Here is a 21081-nt window from a genome sequence, read left to right as displayed (position 1 = left end):
GGGCCTGGGCCTGCGCCGCGCCTGACAGCGGGGCGGCTGTTCGCCTGCTGCCTGGTGGGGGTGAGTTACCACCGGTTACCGTTACCGCGTACCGTATCATACCATGCGATAGAACTTTATTTATCCCAGGAGGGAACTTGATCAGAGCCGTCTGGGCCGCGACTGTGGGGTGAGAGTGAAAGAGAGAGAGAGGGAGGGAGGGAGGGAGAGGGGAGGAAGAAAGGGGGAGGTAAGGGAGGGAGGGAGAGAGGGGAGGAGAGAGAAAAAAAACTCGCCATCGATCTACCCTTCCTCCCTCCCTCCAGCAGCAGCCCCTCACCAGGACGTCACCCAGAGATTCAAGGTCATCCGACCACCAACCTTCTCGAGTGCAAATGAGGAAGTGTCTGCATCAAGGAGAAGTTCAGAGGAATTATACCGAAGATAAGACAGAAAATGCTGGAGTAGCTCAGCTGGACAGGCAGCATCTCTGGAGAGAAGGAATGGGTGACGTTTGGGGTCCAGACCCTTCTTCTGGGACCCAGTCTGAAGAAGAGTCACAATAGACAATAGGTGCAGGAGGAGGCCATTCGGCCCTTCGAGCCAGCACCGCCATTCAATGTGATCATGGCTGATCATTCTCAATCAGTACCCCGTTCCTGCCTTCTCCCCATACCCCCTGACTCCGCTATCCTAAAGAGCTCTATCTAGCTCTATCTTCTCGACCCGAAACGTCACTATTCCTTCTTTCCAGATATGCTGCCTGTCCTGCTCAGTTACTCCAGCATTTTGTGTCTTATCTTCTGTGTAAACCAGCATCTGCAGTTTCCTCCTACACAGACCAGAGGAATAATTCAATGGTTACTTTGTTGCATACGTTGAAATGCATTTGCGTAAAATGCAGTAAAGTATACTATGCATAAGTACCGTTGGACAATGGGTAATGAAGTTTTAGAGGGATACAGGTGAAATGCAGGCAGGTGGGATTCTTGATTAGTCAAGAGTTATGGGGGAAAAGGCAGGACAATGGGGATGAGAGGGAATGATAGATTAGCCATGATTGAATGGTGGAGTAGATTTAATGGGCCGAATGGCCTAATTATGCTCCAATGACTTATGAACTTAGATGGGCATCTTGGTTGGCATAGGCAAGTTGAGCTGGAGGGTCTGTTTCCATGCTCAATTACTCTATAAACACAATCATACATAAGGAAAAGTGCAATGAATGTAATGTTTAAATCGAAAGGGGAAGCACTTCTCCCATAAGGCCACAAACCCAAACGTCCTACTCGGTTTGAGTCAATGGCATTTGATTCTGTCATTCACTCTTCTCCTGGATATTAGTGTACAGCTAAGTTGGGACTGGTTTGGGGTAGGTTTGTTTGACCGATGACCACAATGTTTGGGAAATCAGGTTGGCTGAATTTCCTGTGTGATGCCCCAAAGTATTTCCCAACTTCTGCAATATTGTGGTTTGGTAGAATCCTGCTGGTCTGGTCACATTTTATTGCACTAGAATTGCCAAATGAATCTGGTTAACTGCTAAGACAATTTAGCAGTAAACCAACCTCTAGGTTTCAAAAGCTGTTAAATCTATTAGCCTGTGCTATATCACTTAATCATCAGTCAGAACGATACAAGCATCTATTTCTTTATAGACACAAAATGCTGGCGTAACTCAGTGGGTCAGGCAGCATCCCTGGAGAAAAAGAATAGGTGACGTTTCGGGTCAAGATCCTTCTTAGGGCTCTCAGTCTGAGAGTTACCGGTACATTAAAAGGGACAGAGGAAGAGTATTGGATCATTGATTGAATGACTGACAAAAATAATGAAATTAAAATCTCCCGTAAATGAAAACCTGAAAAACCACAGCTTTTGGAAATCTGAGACAAAAACGGAAAATGCTGGAAAAACTCATCAGATCAGCCAGCATCTAGGAAGAGAAAGAGTCAATGCCAACAATTCATCATCAGAACCCGGAAAGGGAGAGTTGCCAGTAAATTGGCAGTTATTTGGCGGGAATGTGGGAGAGGATGTGTACAACAAAGGGAGTGTTTGTGAGAGGATGACTCAAATGGCTTAATGGGAGCAGTTATCAGCACTGGCTCTTCTCAGTCTACGTAATGAATTGTTAATGGTAAGGTGGTGGGATCTGATCGACAGGCTAGACTTGTGCATGCAGTGTAAGAAAAACTGAGCTAAAGTGGTATGAAAATGGAAAATGCTGGAAAAGCTAAGCAGATCAGGCCGCACATGCGAAGAGAGAAATAATTAACGTTTCTGATGAAGAATCCTTCAGATCTGAGAAAAAGGGAAATAATTAAATCTGGGTGGCAACAAAATATGGGTGTTTTTCGGGTAGTGAGGACGTGGCAGTTGGGATAAGGTATAATGGTTGTGTAATTTATTGCTGATCTAGCATCCTGCGACACTTTCATATGGAGGACGAAGGAGAAATAGATCAGCATTTATATAGCTGGTTTGATGGTCTCAGTTTCAAGAGACAAGTATTTAAATGTCCTTTGCATCTATCTGAGGGATAAAATAAGTCTTTATGCAAAAAAACACCACATTCAACGGTGCCGTATTTCATAGGTGCTGCATTGGTGTGTCAGCCAAACTTTCAGTCACTAGGATGGGTCTTGAACCCACACTCTTCTGCTAAGCCTTTTCCTTTTAAAAGCTTTTCACTGTGCCTTGGTACAAGTGACAATAAACTAATATTGAAACTGAAGCCATAACTGATATCGAAGATAGACACAAAAAGCTGGAGTGACTCAGCGGGACAGGCAGCATCTCAGCAAAGGAGGAATGGGTGACATTTCGGGTCGAGACCCATCTTCAGACTAAGGGGAATGGGAAAAGAGACCTATTCCTTCTCTCCAGCTATGTTGCCTGTCCCGCTGAGTTACTCCAGCTTTTTGTGTCTATCTTCGGTTTAAGCCAGCATTTGCTGTTCCTTCCTACCCATAACTGATACCAATGAGGGTAGAAAACAGAAGGCTGGCTAGAAGTGCGTTGGAATAGTTAAGAGTTAACAGAGACGCGAATGAATGCTTCAGCAGAAGATAAAATCATGGTCAGGTGAGATTAGAGAGATAGCGAATTTCTGGTGATGTAAAGAGTCTTGATCAGCCTCTATCAGTTGCAAGGAAGAACATGACGATAGACACAAAATGCTGGAGTAACTCAGCGGGACAGGCAGCATCTCTGGAGAGAAGGAATGAGAGACGTGTCAGGCCTAGACCCTTTCTCAGACTGAGTGTCAGGGGAAGGGAGACCAGAGATATGGAAGGGTAAGGTGTGAAAACAACAGATCAAAGGACAATGCTCAAGGAACTATAAAACGGTTCATTGTTGGCAGAGGGGAAGGTGACTATGAGGCATATAATCAGTAAAATTAATCAGGAGGATGGTGAAAATACTTGGAGAACTAGCGTGGGGGAGGATCGGAGAAAGAGAGGGAAAGAAAGGATTACTGGAAGTTAGAGAAATCATTATTCACACTGTTGGGTTGTAAGCTGTCCAAGCGAAATATGAGGTGCTGGAAGATGATGGTTGCGAAGTGGAGTAGGTGGGGACCAAAGAGGGTGGTTTGGGTCTTCCTAACATTTAGTTGGTAAAAGAAAATGCTTCTCAACATTGCTATATGTTGGACAAACCAGGAGACAATTTGCAGACACTGAAGGAGTCAAGAGAGGTGAAGATCACTAGCAAACATTGTACATTACAGCCAATGCTGTGAGCAATAATCTTCCCTTCTTTCTTCCTCAGACAGTGCTTTGACTACTTTCGACACTTTTCTCCAGTAGATTCAGGTGGATGCCAAGCTTGCCTCTTTCATCTTGCACATCTGGACTTGTCAGATCTTTGCAGGTACTATCCTCTTGCCGAACTATCACCAAGAGCAAACGTTTTTTTAATCACTTCGCAAATCCGAACTACACGGAAAACAAAGAAAACACCCAGGGCCATCTTGAACATAAAGAACTAAAGAATGGAGGGAATGATCAACTTGTGGTAAAATGCAAGCATCTGCCAATACCCCCTACCTGGTGCTGTGAGAGGGGGTGCCACAACTGTGTATGGATTTCATACGCAGAAGAAATGTCCGAGTACTATCAGGATGCCGGACTAAAAGTCAACAAGGCCCTTGATGAACACGTTAAAGATGAAAATCTGAAGGCATTCATTAAAATGGAAATAAAATTCCGACAGAAAATGTAATTATAAGTATCCGAGCATTTTTAAGCGTATATTTTATATGATTTGCAGTGTGGGTAGAGTGAAGTAGGTGGTGGAAGCATAAAAATGAAAATCAAGAACTGCCCACGTTGGAAACATGAAATTAAAAGCAAAATGCTGGAAACATGCAACAAGTCAGGCAGTCTATGTGGAAAGTGAGAAAGAGTTAGCATTTCATTGAACTTCTTCTTGCGTTTGGGGCAGCGGAAGTTATGAAGCAACTTCTGCTTCTACTGTCTGTTGTCGTTTGCCTGACTGAGGTCAGTTGACAGGGCTGGGGGGGAGGTCGACAACGTGAGCCCCTTCATTGAACGGGGAAAGAATGAAAGTTAATTAAAAGTTGCAGAATGGACATTTGAATTATATAAAACTGAGAAGTATAGACAAGGGAGATTATAGGAATCTTTTCCTTTTATCTAAGGTCTAATCTAATCTACAGCATGGGCGCAACAGTAGAGTGGCTGCTTTAAGCGCCAGAGCCCCGGGTTCAATCCTGGGTTCTGTCTGCATGCAGTTTGCATGTTCTCCCTTCTGACCGCGTGGGTTTTCTCCGGGAGCTCTGGTTTCGAAAGACATACAGGTTTTAATTGGCTTTGGTGAAAATAGTAAATTGTCCCTAGTGTGTAGGATAGTGTGAGTGTACAGGGATCACTGGTCGGCTCGGATTCCAGAAGACCGAGTACCCGTACGGAAGACCCAGCTCGCCCTCTGGAGGCCGGGGCCTCGCCCGGATCACCCGCTGTGGATCAAGGACCCACGCCGTGGAGCCCCTGCTCGCCCACCCGCCCAGAGTGGAAGCAGACTGGCTGCGGGAGGGAGTGCACAGCCTCATCGGGGAGTGGGCCGCTGGAGGCCCGTGCAGCAGCTTGGGGCTCAGCTGGACTGGGTGCCGATCCAAGAAGCCAAGCACGTGGACCAGATGTGGCCTCCAGCGGCGGAGGACACTACGTTTGACCAGGCCGACCCTGCAACACCCGGCAGGGCAATGGGCCTTCATGGTCAGGTCCAGAACCCTGCACTTACAACAATTGGAACTTGTAAATGGCGCCAAACTGGCGACTACACGGTCTCATACCTCTGCTATACTCTTGCACTGTATCAAAGATGCTTATCTAAGATGTATGGAAGTGCTTCTGTACAGTCATACTTGTACTGAACGGTATACAAAACTGAATTTCACTCTACCTCAGTACATGTCACAAATAAAGTCCTGTACCATTACACTGATGAGATTGCATGGTGATCAGCATGTGAAAGTGAAAGCTAAGCTAACATCTTTCAAAACAATGGGGGCCACATTTTAAACCAGCGATGAGAAATCTTCATTGTCTCTGGGTGTAAGAGGACATCCATGAAATAGAGAATAGGGAATTGATAAATGCATTCTTTAAGGCAAAAAATGTAACTGCATAAGGAGTGCCGTGCACAGAAGCAATTCATGCATTTGAGATACCAAGAGCTCGGTGGATTCGAAAGGACAGAATAAAGGTTTAAGATGTTTTTGTTTTGATGCTTCTAATTCATAAGATCATAAGGAATAGGACTAGAATTAGGCCACTCGGCCCATCAAGTCTATTCCACCTTTCAATCATGGCTGATCTATCTCTCCCTCTTAACCCCATTCTCCTGCCTTCTCCCCATAACCTCTGACACCTGTATTAATCAAGAATCTATCTCTGCCATAAAAATATCCACTGACTTGGCCGCCACAGCCTTCTGTGGCACAGATTCACCACCCTCTTACTAAAGAAATTTCTCCTCATTTCCTTCCTAAAAGAATGTCCTTCCATTTTGAAGCTATGACCTATAGTCCTAGACTCTCCCACTAGTGGAAACATCCTCTCCACATCCACTCTATCCAAGCCTTTCACTATTCTTTGCTATTAATAGATCGGGATGAATTTTAACAAAGTACATAAGTTTGGTTCTTAACTTTCCACAGTCCCTGATAGAGCTGGTCTTATCTCGGAGAAGGCAAGATAGCTCCGGATGTGGCAACACTTTGTGTGCTGGTCCTAGAGGAGGATCTACTGTCTGATACAATAGCACTTTTAAGGGTCAGTCTGAAGAAGGGTCTCGACCCAAAACATTACCCATTCCTTCCCTCCAGAAATACTGCCTGTCCCACTGAAGGAACTGCAGATGCTGGTTTAAACCGAAGTACTGGAGGAACTCAGCAGGTCAGGCAGCATTTCTGGAGAACATGGATAGGTGACGTTTTGGCTCGGGACCCTTCAGATCTGAAGAATACTCCAAAAACGTACAGGTTTGTAGGTTAATTGGCTTGGTATAAATGATAATATTGTCTCTAGTGTAGGATCGTGCAGGGATCACCGGTCGGTGCGGACTCGATGGGCCTAAGGGCATTTCCACACTATCTCTTTTTATAAAGGGTCCTGACCTAAAATGTCACCTCGATCTGAAGAAGAGTCCGGATCCATTTTTTAGAAATACCTATCCTTTTCGACCATAGAAGATTTTGATCTTGGCTGGCCAGCAGCATGTTGGAATAGTTTACTCATTAATAGTGAAAATATACCTATTAGTTATAGTTTAAATATTTATGTAACAATTTGCCGTTCATTGCCACAGTAGCTGCAGGGGAAGTTTTTTAAGGGGGATTTAATTGAGGTGATAAAGCACACACGCTTGGTTCGAGTAGATGGAGAGAAACTGGTTCCACAGGCAAGAGGGCCAGAAACGAGAAGAATTTAAACTATTTGAACCGTAAATCCATGGAAGAGCAGAATATTTTTTTTAAAACAGTGGGTTAATAAATAGTCAAGAGTGTTTTATTGTCATATGTCCCAGATAGAACAATGAAATTCTGACTTCCTGCAGCACAACAGAATATGTAAACATAGTACACTGCAAACAATATAATAAATGAGAGGGAAAAAAGTTCAATGTGTATATATATACACATACTCACAAGTCTCTACATATATATACATATACACACATACATACACACAAAAAACAAACAGTGCAATAATAATAATAGTCTATTGTAGTTCAGAGCTTATTTGAGGTTGTCGTGTTTAATAGCCTGATGGCTGTTGGGAAGATGCTGTTCCTGAACCTGGACGTTAGTTTTCAGGCTCCTGTACCTTCTTCCCGACGGCAGGGGTGAAATGGGTGTGTGGCCAGGATGGTGTGGGTCTCTGATGGTGCTGGCTGCCTTTTTGAGGCAGCAACTCCGATAAATCTCTTTGATGGTGGGGAGGTCAGAGCCGGTGATGGACTGGGCAGTGTTCACAACTTTTTGCAGTCTTTTTCACTCCCGGGCATTCAAGTTGCCGAACCAGGCCGTGATGCAACCAGTCAATATGCTCTCTACTGTACACCTGTAAGAAGTTCATGAATGTTATACTCTGCCTTGGATATTTGGTGCTGCAACATGACTAGATTAGGCACTTAGAGCTTGTGCCTCGGGACTCATTTCTTAGTAATGAATTGTAGTGGGTGAGGCAGATAAAGCAGACTCTAGTAAATTGAATTGAAAGACACAGCTTATAAACAGGCCCTTCGGCCCACCGTGTCAATCGATCACCCGTTCACATTAGTTCCATGTTGTCCCACTTTCTCATCCACTCCCTACGCTCTGGGAACAATTTGCAGAAGCCAATTAACCTGCAGACCTGCACATATTTGGAGGGAAACCCATTCAGTCACAGGGAGAACGTGTAAACTCTACAGAGACTTTAGAGATGCAGCGCGGAAACAGGCTCACCACCCACCGAGTCAGCAGCGACCAGCGATCATCCTGTACACCACATGATCCTACACACTAGGGACAATTTACAATTTTACCGAAGCCAATTAACCTACAAACCTGTGCGTCTTTGGGGTGTGGGAGGAAACTGGAGCACCCTGGGAAAACCTACATGGTCACGGGGAGAATGTACCAACTCCATACAGACAGCACCCATAGTCAGGATCGGACCTGGGTCTCTGGCGCTGTGAAGCAACAACTCAACCACTGCGCCACTGTGCTGCCCCCAAACTGCAAACAATACTCTAAATGCTATTTCACCAAAGAGCTATAAAGTTGCATCATGACTTCCTGACTCTTACACTCAATGGAAATGGTATTCTACAGTTTAATGTTGGAACAAAACAAATGCTATGAATCTGAAGCGAAGAGAGAAAATGTAACAATGGACTGTTTCCTTTATCATCGTCACTTTTTTGCACATCATTCTCATCTATATACTAATACTCTCATTTGTTTGTTTGTTTGTTTGTTCCTGAACTACAGCCAAAACGGTACGCCATAGCGTGACAATTTTAGGCCCACCTTACTCACCATCAACCCTTCAGTACTAATGGAAGAAGTTTCATTGAAATTGGTGTTATATTTTAAAAGTTATTCACATTTAAAGTTTAAATCTATCTCCTGGGGAAGGAGGGGGAAGAGGGAGGATAAAGGGGGTTGAGGGGAATGGAGAGGGGAGGAAAGGGTGCTGCACCAATGCAGGAGAGGTTTGGGCCCAATGTGTCCACTTGGTCTAGTTTGTTCTATATCTCTCTTTCTCACCATCTATATCTCTTGTTTCCCTTTCTCCTGACTCTCAGTCTGAAGAAAGGTCTTTGTCCTGAAACGTCACCTATTCCTTTTAGAGTCATAGAGTGATACAGTGTGGAAACAGGCCCTTCAGCCCAACTCGCCCACACTGGTCAACATGTCCCCCCCTGCCCGCAGTTTGGTCTCTCTCCCTCCCAACCTGTCCTATCCATGTTCTTGCCTAACTTTCTTAAATGTTGGCTCAACTACCTCCTCTGGTAGCTTGTTCCATACACCCACCACCCTTTGTGTGGAAAAAGTTGTTCCTCAGATTCCTATTAAATCTTTTCCCCTTCACCTTAAACCTGTGTCCTCTGGTCTTCGAGTTTCTCCAGAGATGCTGCCTGACCGGCTTTGTTACTCCAGCTTTCTGTGCCTATCTTCAGAGAATATGTCGGACATACTCTGGTCAGGCAAGAGAGACATCTTGAAAATTATTGTGGGCCGAAGGGCTTGTTCCTGTGCTGCACCGTTCAATGCCCTAACTGGAAGATTGGTGGCAAACGTGGCTTAAAGCTGATTCACAAAATGGGTCAAATTGCTTCTCACTGTAGCGTGACTCCTATAAAGCGATGCGAACACAAAGTGCTCTGTTTTCGGCTCACCAACGCTCTCTGTTTCAGGACTAAAGCACCCCCACTATTCAACTTAACGTCAGAAGCCCAACAGTTGACATTTTGATTTACAACACTGGGTTCTTTGTTGACTTCAAATACATTTGAAAGCTGTTAGTTAATGGTGATCGATTACAATATCAAATACTCAAAATGGAAACATACAACAAGCACTTAAGAATGTGTAGGAGGAACTGCAGATGCTGGTTTAAACCGAAGATAGACACAAAATGCTGGAGTAACTTAACTGGATAGGCAGCATCTCTGGGTAGAAGGAATGGGTGATGTTTCGGGTCAAGATCCTTCAGAATATCAAGAATGTTTTGTGAAATGCAGTCATTTCTATACTCTGCAGTAATGCGTCTTCTTTTAGACGTAAAAGAAGATTGATCCCTGGGATGGCAGAACTTTCATATGAAGAAAGACTGGATAGACTAGGCTTATACTCGCTGGAATTTAGAAGACTGAGGGGGGATCTTATAGAAACATATAAAATTCTTAAGGGATTGGACAGGCTAGATGCGGGAAGATTGTTCCCGATGTTGGGGAAGTCCAGAACCAGGGGTCACAGCTTAAGGATAAGGGGGAAGTCTTTTATGACCAAGATGAGAAAACATTTCTTCACACAGAGAGTGGTGAGTCTGTGGAATTCTCTGCCACAGAAGGTAGTTGAGGCCAGTTCATTGGCTATATTTAAGAGGGAGTTAGATGTGGCCCTTGTGGCTAAAGGGATCAGGGGGTATGGAGAGAAGGCAGGTACAGGTTACTGAGCTGGATGATCAGCCATGATCATATTGAATGGCGGTGCAGGCTCGAAGGGCCGAATGGCCTACTCCTGCACCTATTTTCTATGTTTTTATGTAAAGAGAAATGGACCCTGGGGGTTAATCACGTTTACCATAAGCTTTAGAAACAAAGAACTGCAGATGCTGGTTTACGAAGAAGGACCCAAAGTGCTGGAAGATCTCAGCGGATCAGGCAGCATCCGTGGAGAACATGAATCGGCGACGTTTCGGGTCGGGACACTTCTGTAAACAGTCGAGCGAATCGACAGACCACTTTTCGTGTTGGGACCCTTCTTCAGACTCTGTTCCTTCCCACCACAGACGCTGCCCGACCCGCTAAGTTCCCCCAGCACGTTGAGTTTCGCTCAGGATTCCAGCAATGTGCAGCCTCGTGTGTCTCCATCTTAATTCTCCTATTTCTCCCTCCACCTTAGTGCTATTTCCAAGCCTATTCTCACTGCTCCAGGGTGTGTAAAACTCCCAGGGTTTATCCTCCCTCCTGCATTTCCTGGGGCCACGTTAACTATTTCTGCTCTCAGAAATGCAGAGATGGGAGAGGGGAAGGCACGACAGGTCATAGAGTGACACAGCGTGGAAACAGGCCCTTCGGCCCGTCTTCCCCGCACTGGTCAACATGTCCCAGCTGCACTAGTCCCACCTGCCCGTGTTTGGCCCATATCCCTCCAAACCTGCCCTATCCATGTCCCTGTCCAAATGTTTTTTAAACGTTGCGATAGTCCCAGCCTCAACTACCTCCTCCGGCAGCTCGTTCAATACACCCACCACCCTTTGTGTGAATAAAAGTTACCCCTCATATTCCTATAAAATCCCCCCCCCCCCCCCCCCCCTCCCTTTCACCTTAAACCTATGTCCTCTGGTTCTCGATTCCCCTACTCTGGGCAAAGAGACTGTGCGTCTACCCAATCTGTTCCTCAGTTGTAATGGAGTATTTGGATCAAATACTTCAGACTGAAGAAGGGTCTCGACCCGAAACGTCGCCCATTCCTTCTCTCCTGAGATGCTGCCTGACCTGCTGAGTTACTCCAGCATTTTGTGAATAAATACCTTCGATTTGTAGCAGCGTCTGCAGTTATTTTCTGACAGTATTTGGATCATGTCGTTTCTCCAGCTCCTGTTTTCTCCAGATAGACACACAAACAAAAGTTGGAGTGACTCAGCGGGACAGGCAGCATCTCTAGAGAGAAGGAATGGGTCGAGACCCTTCTCCGGACCTGAGCGGGACTGTTTACTGGAGTTCAGGTGCCGTCATGTGATGTGATGTGATGGTTCAGCCCTTCTCTCTAACTCTCTCTCGCCCTCTAACTCCCAGTGTGTAACTCGCTCAGTGCACTGACGTGCGGCACATTGCACTGCGACCCGGGCGCTGCTGAGCAGGACTTAAGGACTGGCCTCCACAACCCCTGGTCTCGGCCCGTTGCCTTTGCTTTCCCCCTCCAGCCCCGAACAACAAGGGGGGGGGAACAAGGTGAAACTCCAGCTTGAAACACTCTGCTGCAGCGAAGGGCGATGGAAGGCAACGTGTACGGCGCGGCCATGTCGGGCGGCTCGTTTGACCTGAGCAACTTTCTCCAGCAGCCGCATGTAATCGCTCGGATCGTGAGCTGGGTGAGTGTGAGCTGGGTGTGTGTGAGCGCAGAACGAGTGTGAGCTGGGTGTGTGTGAGTAGGGCGAGTGTGAGCCGGGCGAGTGTGAGCTGAGTGTGTGTGAGTCGGGCGAGTGTGAGCTGAGTGTGTGTGAGTAGGGCGAGTGTTAGCTGAGTGTGTGTGAGCAGGGCGTGTGTGGGCTGAGTGTGAGCAGGGCGAGTGTTAGCTGAGTGTGTGTGTGAGTAGGGCGAGTGTGAGCCAGGTGTGTGTGAGCAGAGCGTGTGTGAGCTGAGTGTGTGTGTGTGTGAGCAGAGCGTGTGTGAGCTGAGTGTGTGTGTGTGTGAGCAGGGCGTGTGTGAGCTGAGTGTGTGTGTGAGCAGGGCGTGTGTGAGCAGGGCGTGTGTGAGCTGAGTGTGTGTGAGCAGGGCGTGTGTGAGCTGAGTGTGTGTGAGCAGGGCGTGTGTGAGTTGTGTGTAAGAGCTGGGTGAGTGAGAGAGTTAGATTTAGCTCTTCGGGCTAAAGGAATCCAGGGATATGGTATTGACTTTAGATGATCAGCCATGATCATATTGAGAGGCAGTGCTGGCTGGCAGGGCCGAATGGCCTACTCCTGCACCTAGTTTTCTATGTTTTCTATGACTGGTGACCACACTGTTAGAGGGTCGGGCTACAGGGTCAGTCTCAGGGAATGTACAGGCTTGGAGCTTACAGATGTGGTCACTCCAGAGTGTTGTCCAGAGTCAGTTTCGGGCAGTTTTAAAATGCAGGGAGTGAGAGCGGCCCTTTGTCAAACTTCCCAGAGCAGCGTTGGTTTAAGGGGCACTTCCCATTCTTTTTTGTTTTTTGTTTCCGCGCAGCGTCAACTAGTTTTGGTTTATTTGGCCCATTTTAACCCAGGCCCGGCACCGGCCACATCCGCGTTACTCCAGTTACTTCCGCGTTGGCCCCAACCACGCCTGCTACATGTCCCAGAGTCAACTCCACGCCTCAGAGCGGTGCAGAGAGGGGGAGGGGGAGGGAGAGGGAGAGGGCAAGGGCAAGGGTGGGAGAAGGAAGGTTGACAAGAGAGGGGCAAGGGGAGAGAGGGGGGGATGGAGAGGGCAAAGGAGGAGAGGGAGAGGGAGGGAGAGAGAGAGAGAGAGAGAGAGAGAGAGAGAGAGAGAGAGAGAGAGAGAGAGAGAGAGAGAGAGAGAGAGAGAGAGAGAGAGAGAGAGAGAGAGAGAGAGAGAGAGAGAGAGAGAGAGAGAGAGAGAGAGAGAGAGAGAGAGAGAGAGAGAGAGAGAGAGAGAGAGAGAGAGAGAGAGAGAGAGAGAGAGAGAGAGAGAGAGAGAGAGAGAGGTGCAAGGGTGCAAGCTGGTCAGTCAGGGTGGAGGGGTGCAAGCTGTTTGTTCGGTTTCATACAGCATGGAAACAGGCCCTTTAGCCAAACCTGTCCATGCCAAGCAAGATGCCCATCTACACTAGTCCCACATGCCCGCATTTGGCCCATATCCCTCTAATCAGCACGGAGGAAACATAGAAAATAGGTGCACCGCCATTCAATATGATCATGGCTGATCATCCAACTCAGCAACCTGCGCCTGCCTTCTCTCCATACCCCCTGATCCCTTTAGCCACAAGGGCCACATCTAACTCCTTCTTAATATAGCCAATGAACTGGCCTCAACTACCTTCTGTGGCAGAGAATTCCACATACTCACCACTCTGTGTGTGAAGAAATGTTTTCTCATCTCGGTCCTATAAGACTTCCCCCTTATCCTTAAGCTGTGACCCCTGGTTCTGGACTTCCCCAACATCGGGAACAATCTTCCCGCATCTAGCCTCTCCAACCCCTTAAGAATTTTATATTCAAGGAAGGGTCTTGACCTGAAACGTCACCCATTCCTTATCTCCAGAGATGCTGCCTGTCCCGCTGAGTTACTCCAACATTTTTTGTCTTTCCCTGTAAACCATTCCTACCCATGTATCTGCCCAGATGATTTTTTTAGTTGTTCCAATGAGGTGGTGCATTTTGGGATGTCTAACAAGGGCAGGACCTACACAGTGAATGGTAGGCTTCTGGAGAGTGTTGTCGAGCAGTGGCATCTAGGAGCGTAGGTGCATGTTTCCTTGAAGGTGGAGTCGCAGGTAGATAGGCTGGTCAAAAAGGCTTTTGGCACATTGACCTTCATCAGTCAGAGTATTAAGTATAAAAATTGGGAGGTCATGCTGCAGTTGTATAAGATGTTGGTGAGACCGCATTTGGAGTATTATGTTCAGTTCTGGGCACCATGTTACAGGAAAGATGTTGTCAAGCTTAGAAACATAGAAAATAGGTGCAGGAGGAGGCCATTCGGCCCTTTGAGCCAGCACCACCATTCATTGTGATCATGGCTGATCGTCCCCAATCAATACCCCATACCTGCCTTCTCCCCATATCCCTTGATTTCACTAGCCCCTAGAGCTCTATCGAACTCTCTCTTAAATCCATCCAGTGATTTGGCTTCCACTGCCTTCTGTGGCAGAGAATTCCACAAATTCACAACTCTCTGGGTAAAAAAGTTTTTTCTCACCTCAGTTTTAAAATGGCCTCCCTTTTATTCTAAGACTGTGGCCCCTGGTTCTGGAAAGCTTGAAAGGGTTCAGAGAAGATTTATGAGGATGTTGCCAGGACTAGAGGTTCTGAGCTGCAGGGAGAGGTTGAGTAGGCTGGGACTCTATTCCTCGGAGTGCAGGAGGATGAGGGGTGATCTTGTAGAGGTGTAGAAAATCAAGAGAGGAATAGATCGTGTAGATGCACAGAATCTCCTGCCCAGAGTAGGGGAACTGTGGACCAGAGTTCATAGGTTCAAGGTGAAGGGTAACAAATATTTAATAGGAACCTGAGTGGTAACCTTTTCGCACAAGGGTGGTAGTTGGTGTATGGAACAAGCTGCTAGAGGAGGTAGTTGAGGCCGGGACTATCCCAACGTATAAGAAACAGTTAGACAGGTACATGGATAGGACAAGTTTGGAGGGATATGGACCAAATGCAGGCAAGTGGGACTAGTGTAGCTGGAACATGTTGGCTGGTGTGGGCGTTGGGCCGAAGGGCCTGTTTCCACGCTGTATCACTCTATGATTCTATGAACTGCCTCGACTACCTCTTCTGGCCGCTCGTTCCGTACACCCACCACCCTCTGCATCGAAAAAAAAAGCCCAGGTTGCTATTAAATCTTCTCCTTTCACCTTAAACCGATGTCCTCTGCTCTTGATTCCCCTACTCTGGGTAAAAGGCACTGTACACTCACCATTTCCATTCCTCTCATGATCTTATACACCTGAATAAGATCATCCCTCAGGTTCCAATGAATAAAGTCCTAGTCTGCCCAACCTCACACTACAGCACACGCCCTCAAGGCCTGGCTACATCCTTATAAATCTTCTCGGCGCCCTTTCCAACTTAACACCATCCTTCGGGGATTGTAGGGTGACCAAAACTGAACACAATGCTTCAAATGTGGCCTCACCAATGTCTTGTATAAGTGTAACATTACATCCCAGCTTCTATACTCAATATCCTGACTGACGAAGGGCAACAAACTGAAAGCCTTCTTGATGACCCGACTATCTACTTATGATGCCACTTTTGGGGAACTATGTTCCTGCACTGCGAGATCGCTCTGCTCCACAACGCTCCCCAGGGCCCTGCCAGTCGCTGTGAAGGTCCTGCCATGGTCTGCCTTCTCTCCAGAGGTGCTCCCTGTCCCGCTGATTTACCCAGCATTTTGTGTCTATCTTAAACTAAAGTACAGCTCAAGAATGGCCTGTAATCATCAGGAGTCTGCGCTGAAAGACACCAGACTCCCGAATGATATCTAGTAACAACGAACAGTTTCTTACTGTAAGTGCAACCCAGTGATTGTTTAACCCTTTCATACCGTTGTTTCCCGTTTATTATTTTCTGAGTTTCTCTTTAGCGATTAATATTTGCCATTGGCGGTCAGATTAAACCCTGCCTGGCGTGTGCAGAAATAAAGGGGAGTTGAAGACAGTCACAAAATGCTGGAGTAACTCCGTGGGTCAGGCAGCATCTCTGGAGAGATGGAATAGGTGACGTTTGGGATCGAGGCCCTTCTTCAGGCCATAGATTTCCACCAATCTTCTGTTCCGTCACCTGGAGAGGCTGGAGATCGTGGGGTGAGATGGATTAATAGTTAAATAAGAGACGAAACCCATCAATTGGAAATTTGGAACGAGAAAAAGAGTGGCTGGTGGCAGTCGGCAGTGGATGCACAGCATCTTGTTTAACCTCTACCAGAATGTGTCGCTCCCTCCAACTTTACGACTTCCGGTCCTTCTCTCTCTCGCCTCGGTGGAGTGAGCCGAGGTGTTCAGCGAAACGATCGCCAAGCCTGCGCTTAGTCTCGCCCGTATATTCGAGGATTTCCGAGGATGTTGCCAGGACTAGAGGGTCTGATCTATAGGCAGAGGTTGAGTAGGCTGGGACTCTATTCCTTGGACATAGACAATAGGTGCAGGAGGAGGCCATTCGGCCCTTCGAGCCAGCACCGCCATTCAATGTGATCATGGTTGATCATTCTCAATCAGTACCCCGTCCCTGCCTTCTCCCCATACCCCCTGACTCCGCTATCCTTAAGAGCTCTATCTAGCTCTCTCTTGAATGCATTCAGAGAATTGGCCTCCACTGCCTTCTGAGGCAGGATGAGAGGGTGATCTTATAGAGGTGTACAAAATCATGGGAGGAATAGATCGGGTAGACGCACAGAGTCTCTTTCCCAGAGTAGGTGAATCGAGGACCAGAGGACACAGGTTTAAGGTGAAGGGGAAAAGATTTAATAGAAATCTGAGGGATAACTTTTTCCATGCAAAGGGTGGTGGGTGTATGGAACAAGATGCCAGAGGAGGTAGTTGAGGCAGGGACTATCCCAACATTTAAGAAGCTGTTAGACAAGTACATGGACAGGACAGGTTTAGAGGGATATGGACCAAATGCTGGCTGGTGAGACTAATGTAGCTGGGACATGTTTGCTGGTGTGGGCAAGTTGGGCTGAAGGGCCTGTTCCTGTGCTGTATTTTAAAAAAAAATCAAAATCATCTTTATTTAACTAGGATAAAAAATATGTACCAAACAAGAACTGTGCAATATTGCTCCAACATTCTCTGCATCTGCACATACATTCGTTAGTGTTGTTTTAGGAAGGAGATGAGGAGGAATTTCTTTAGTCAGAGGGTGGTGAATCTGTGGAATTCATTGCCACAGACGGCTGAAGAGGCCAAGTCAGTGGATATTTCTAAGGCAGAGATAGATAGATTTTTGATTAGTACAGGTGTCAGAGGTTCTGGGGACAAGACAGGAGAATGGGATTGGGAGGGCGTGATAGATCAGCCATGATTGAATGGCGGAGTAGACTTGATGGGCCGAATGGCCTAATTCTGCTTGTACCGCTTGTGACCTTATGATATCCCTTCCCTCGTTTGAGGGGCGTCTCCACCACACCCTGTCCCCACAGTGTCCAGCAGGGGACGGACCCCAGACTGTGGTCCTCCCCCACAGAGCCTTGGCGTTGGCTGCACCAAGCTTCAGTGCGTCCCTGCAGTCTGGAGCGGGCCAGTCGGCAACATTCCCCCACGGGCATCTGTGACTCTATGACACAACAACTAGCCTGAGCTGAAGCAAATAACCCGAACGTCACTGAGAGCAGTTCCTTAACAGTCTTGAAGAATTGTTAAAAACAAGTGGCGCTCGACGACCTTTTGAGACCAAATGTGTCATGGTGAAATTGTGATGAGAACAGGAAGAGAGCGTTTCCTGTCCAATGTCTTTCGACACAGCTCTGCAAGAAACTTCTGTCTCTTTGATAAACAACTGGAGTGTTCTGTTTTTTTGTTGCGTTGCTCGCATTTTGAAGGGTCTTTTAGCACTTCGGCTTCATGGGATCAGTGCTTCTGTATGGTCGTGGAGCAGCGTTTGATTCCAGTAATGACCCAAAAAACTGGAGTAACTCAACGGGTCAGGCAGTGAGAAAGAGGGATAGAAAACAAATGATTGAAAGATATTATCTTGTTCAATATCTCTCTATATTGCCATCTATTTCCCTCGTTTCCATTTCCCCTGACTCTCAGTCCGAAGAAGGGTCTCGACCCAAAATGTCATCTATTCCTTTTCTCCAGAGATGCTGCCTGATCCCGCTGAGTTACTCCAGCATTTTGTGTTCGCTTGGGCAGCTTACAACCCAGCGGCATGAATATTGACTTCTCTAACTTCAAGTAACCCTTGCTTTCTCTCTCTCTCTCTCTCTCTCTCTCCATCCCTCGCCCATTCGAGTTCTCCGACCTGTCTGACTGTCCTCCCGATTAACTTTTACATTGTACGCCTCGTTGTCACCTTCCCCCAGCTAACAATGATCTATTCTCCATTTTCCTTGACCTTTTTCCCCCTTAGATCTCTCTTCACACCGTATCCTTCCCTACCTCTCGTTTCCCTCTCCCCTGACTCTCAGTCTGAAGAAGGGTCTCGACCCGAAACATCACATATTCCTTCTCTCCAGAGATGCTGCCTGACCCGCGGAGTTGCTCCACCATTTTGTGTCTCTCTCTGAGGAACCGCTGCACAGTAGTTTTTCTTTGAGATGCGAAGCCGAGGCCTTGTTCACGTGAACGTGGGACGACCGAGTTTCCCCATTCACCCCTCCTCATTCTTCAAGTTCTTTTATTTTTTTTGGTTTAGTTTAGAGAAACAGTGCCGAAGCAGGCCCTTCGGCCCACTGAGCCCACGCCGACCAGCGATCCCCGCACGCTAACACCATCCGATGGACAATGTACAATTTTGCCAAGCCAATTAATCTACAGACCTGTACATCTTTGGAGTGTGGGAGGAAACCGGAGAAAATCCACGCAGTCACGGGGAGAACGTACAAACTCCATACAGGCAGCACCCGTAGTCGGGATCGAACCCGGGTCTACGGCGCTGCAAGCGTTGTAAGGCAGCAACTATCATATCATATATATACAGCCGGAAACAGGCCTTTTCGGCCCTCCAAGTCCGTGCCGCCCAGTGATCCCCGTACATTAACACTATCCTACACCCACTAGGGACAATTTTTACATTTACCCAGCCAATTAACCTACATACCTGTACGTCTTTGGAGTGTGGGAGGAAACCGAAGATCTCGGAGAAAACCCACGCAGGTCACGGGGAGAGTGTACAAACTCCATACAGGCAGCACCCGTAGTCAGGATCGAACCTGAGTCTCCGGCGCTGCATTCGCTGTAAAGCAGCAACTCTACCGCTGCGCTACCGTGCGGGCCTTGTGAGATCTTTTTCCAAAGGGAGAGCATTCACTCAGTCCTGTTCCAATGGTGAATATGTCAGTGCATTCACCCATCGGTGGGAACAGCTTATTGCCTCTGCTGTAACGTTAGCTCCCCTCCCAACATCGCTCTTGCTTCTGACTCGGGTCAGGTTGAACTCTCTAGTCTGACAAAGCAAGAGAGGGAACATTGTGTTGCTGGGAGTCAGTACAAGTAGTGGCAGCACCATTGCTTTCTGCTACCAGAGCACTTATTTTTAATCAATCCATAACTCAGTTCCTTTCTTGGAGATAATTGCCTTTTAAAAAAAGTTGTTCCTCTTTTAATTGACATTTTTCGTGCAGTACAACCAATGTCATGAAGTGTCAGAGAGCGGAGTAAAGTGATTCATTCCCTCAGCTTCCCACCAGAGCATCAGCCTCCAGGCCCCGCCCTGCTCAGGGCAAGGCGATTTGCCCTTTAGGACTGATGCTGAGATACGGTGGCACAGCGGTGGAGTTGCTGCCTCACAGCGCCAGAGAACCAGGTTCGATCCTGACCACAGGTGCTGTCTGTACAGAGTTTGTACGTTCTCCCTGTGACCGCATGGGTTTTCTCCGGGTGCTCCAGTTTCCACCCACGTTCCAAAGAAAAAAAAAATTTTTTAATTTTTATTTTTTTTAACTTAACGATGATAAAGGAAACAGGTCATTGTTCACTCGCAGCGAGGTTAAAACATGTTACATAGAAACATAGAAAATAGGTGCAGGAGTAGGCCATTCGGCCCTTCGAGCCTGCACCGCCATTCAATATGATCATGGCTGATCATCCAGCTCAGTAACCCATACCTGCCTTCTCTCCATACCCCCTGATCCCTTTAGCCACAAGGGCCACATCTAACTCCCTCTTAAATATAGCCAATGAACTGGCCTCAACTACCTTCTGTGGCAGAGAATTCCACAGACTCGCCACTCTCTGTGTGAAGAAATGTTTTCTTATCTCGGTCCTAAAAGACTTCCCCCTTATCCTTAAGCTGTGACCCCTGGTTCTGGACTTCCCCAACATCGGGAACAATCTTCCCGCATCTAGCCTCTCCAACCCCTTAAGAATTTTATATGTTTCAATAAGATCCCCCCTCAGTCTTCTAAATTCCAGCGACAGGCAATGAGACACAACAAAACCACTTTGAAGCTAGAGCATCGACCAGGGCAGGGGAGGGGCGGAGAGAGAGGGGATGCAAGGGTTACTTGAAGTTAGAGAAATCAAATTTACGCCGCTGGGTTGTAAGCTGCTCAAGCGAAATATGTGGTGCTGTTTGCTTTGGGCCTCACTCTGATAGTGGAGTAGGCCCAGGACAGAAAGGTGAATGTGGGAATGGGAGGGGGAGTTAAAGTGCTTGGAAACCGGGAGATCACGTAGGCCCATATGGACCTGAAGGTAATCTGATGAAGGGTCTCGACCCGAAACATCACCTTTTCCTTTTCTCCAGAGATGCTACCTGACCCGCTGAGTTACTCCAGCTTTTTGTGTCTATCTCCGGGTTAAACCAGCATCTGCAGTCCCTTCCTACGCATTGATTGTATTTAGCTTTGATATGTCTGATCTGTGAGGATAGCATACAAAACAAAGCTTTTCACTGTACCTCGGTACATGTGACAATAATAAACCTAAACTTAATAACGATCATTTTAGGATTTTGAGTAGCCTTATAGACCATCATGAAAGCTCGAGTTTAATGGTATTTGGACCATCGGTTAAAAAAACAGTCTCTTGGACAGTAAGTTTTTATTATGGACGTTATTTTCTCAACTTTAAAGCGTGCTAACAGTTCTTTCATTTAGGCTTTGATGTCATCCCATGAATTGTAATTGGTTATAATAGAATCATATCGTGGTAATGAATCATCGTGGTCATAACTTGGCAATTAGGACATTTTAATTCTTTCAGTGAGGTCCCACTTTTAAAGTCCTTGTAAACCATTCTGACATGTCTAATTATCCTGAGTATTTCATGTG

The 21081-nt window shown here is 46.9% G+C and overlaps 1 protein-coding gene across 1 annotated transcript in view; it reads left to right on the top strand.

Annotated features, from left to right (window-relative positions):
- Positions 1-17: 17 nt before the first annotated feature.
- Positions 18-21081, top strand: part of LOC144594608 (synaptogyrin-2-like) — a 35094-nt gene continuing 14030 nt past the window's right edge. The window contains exons 1-2 of the mRNA XM_078401365.1: positions 18-60; positions 11521-11816. Of these exons, the coding sequence (XP_078257491.1) occupies positions 11718-11816 (99 nt within the window). The 5' untranslated portion in view covers positions 18-60; positions 11521-11717. The remainder of the gene's footprint in view (positions 61-11520; positions 11817-21081) is intronic.

The sequence above is a fragment of the Rhinoraja longicauda genome, chromosome 6 (genome assembly GCF_053455715.1).
Source record: "Rhinoraja longicauda isolate Sanriku21f chromosome 6, sRhiLon1.1, whole genome shotgun sequence".
Taxonomy (NCBI): domain Eukaryota; kingdom Metazoa; phylum Chordata; class Chondrichthyes; order Rajiformes; family Arhynchobatidae; genus Rhinoraja; species Rhinoraja longicauda.
This window is presented reverse-complemented; position numbering and strand designations above follow the sequence as displayed.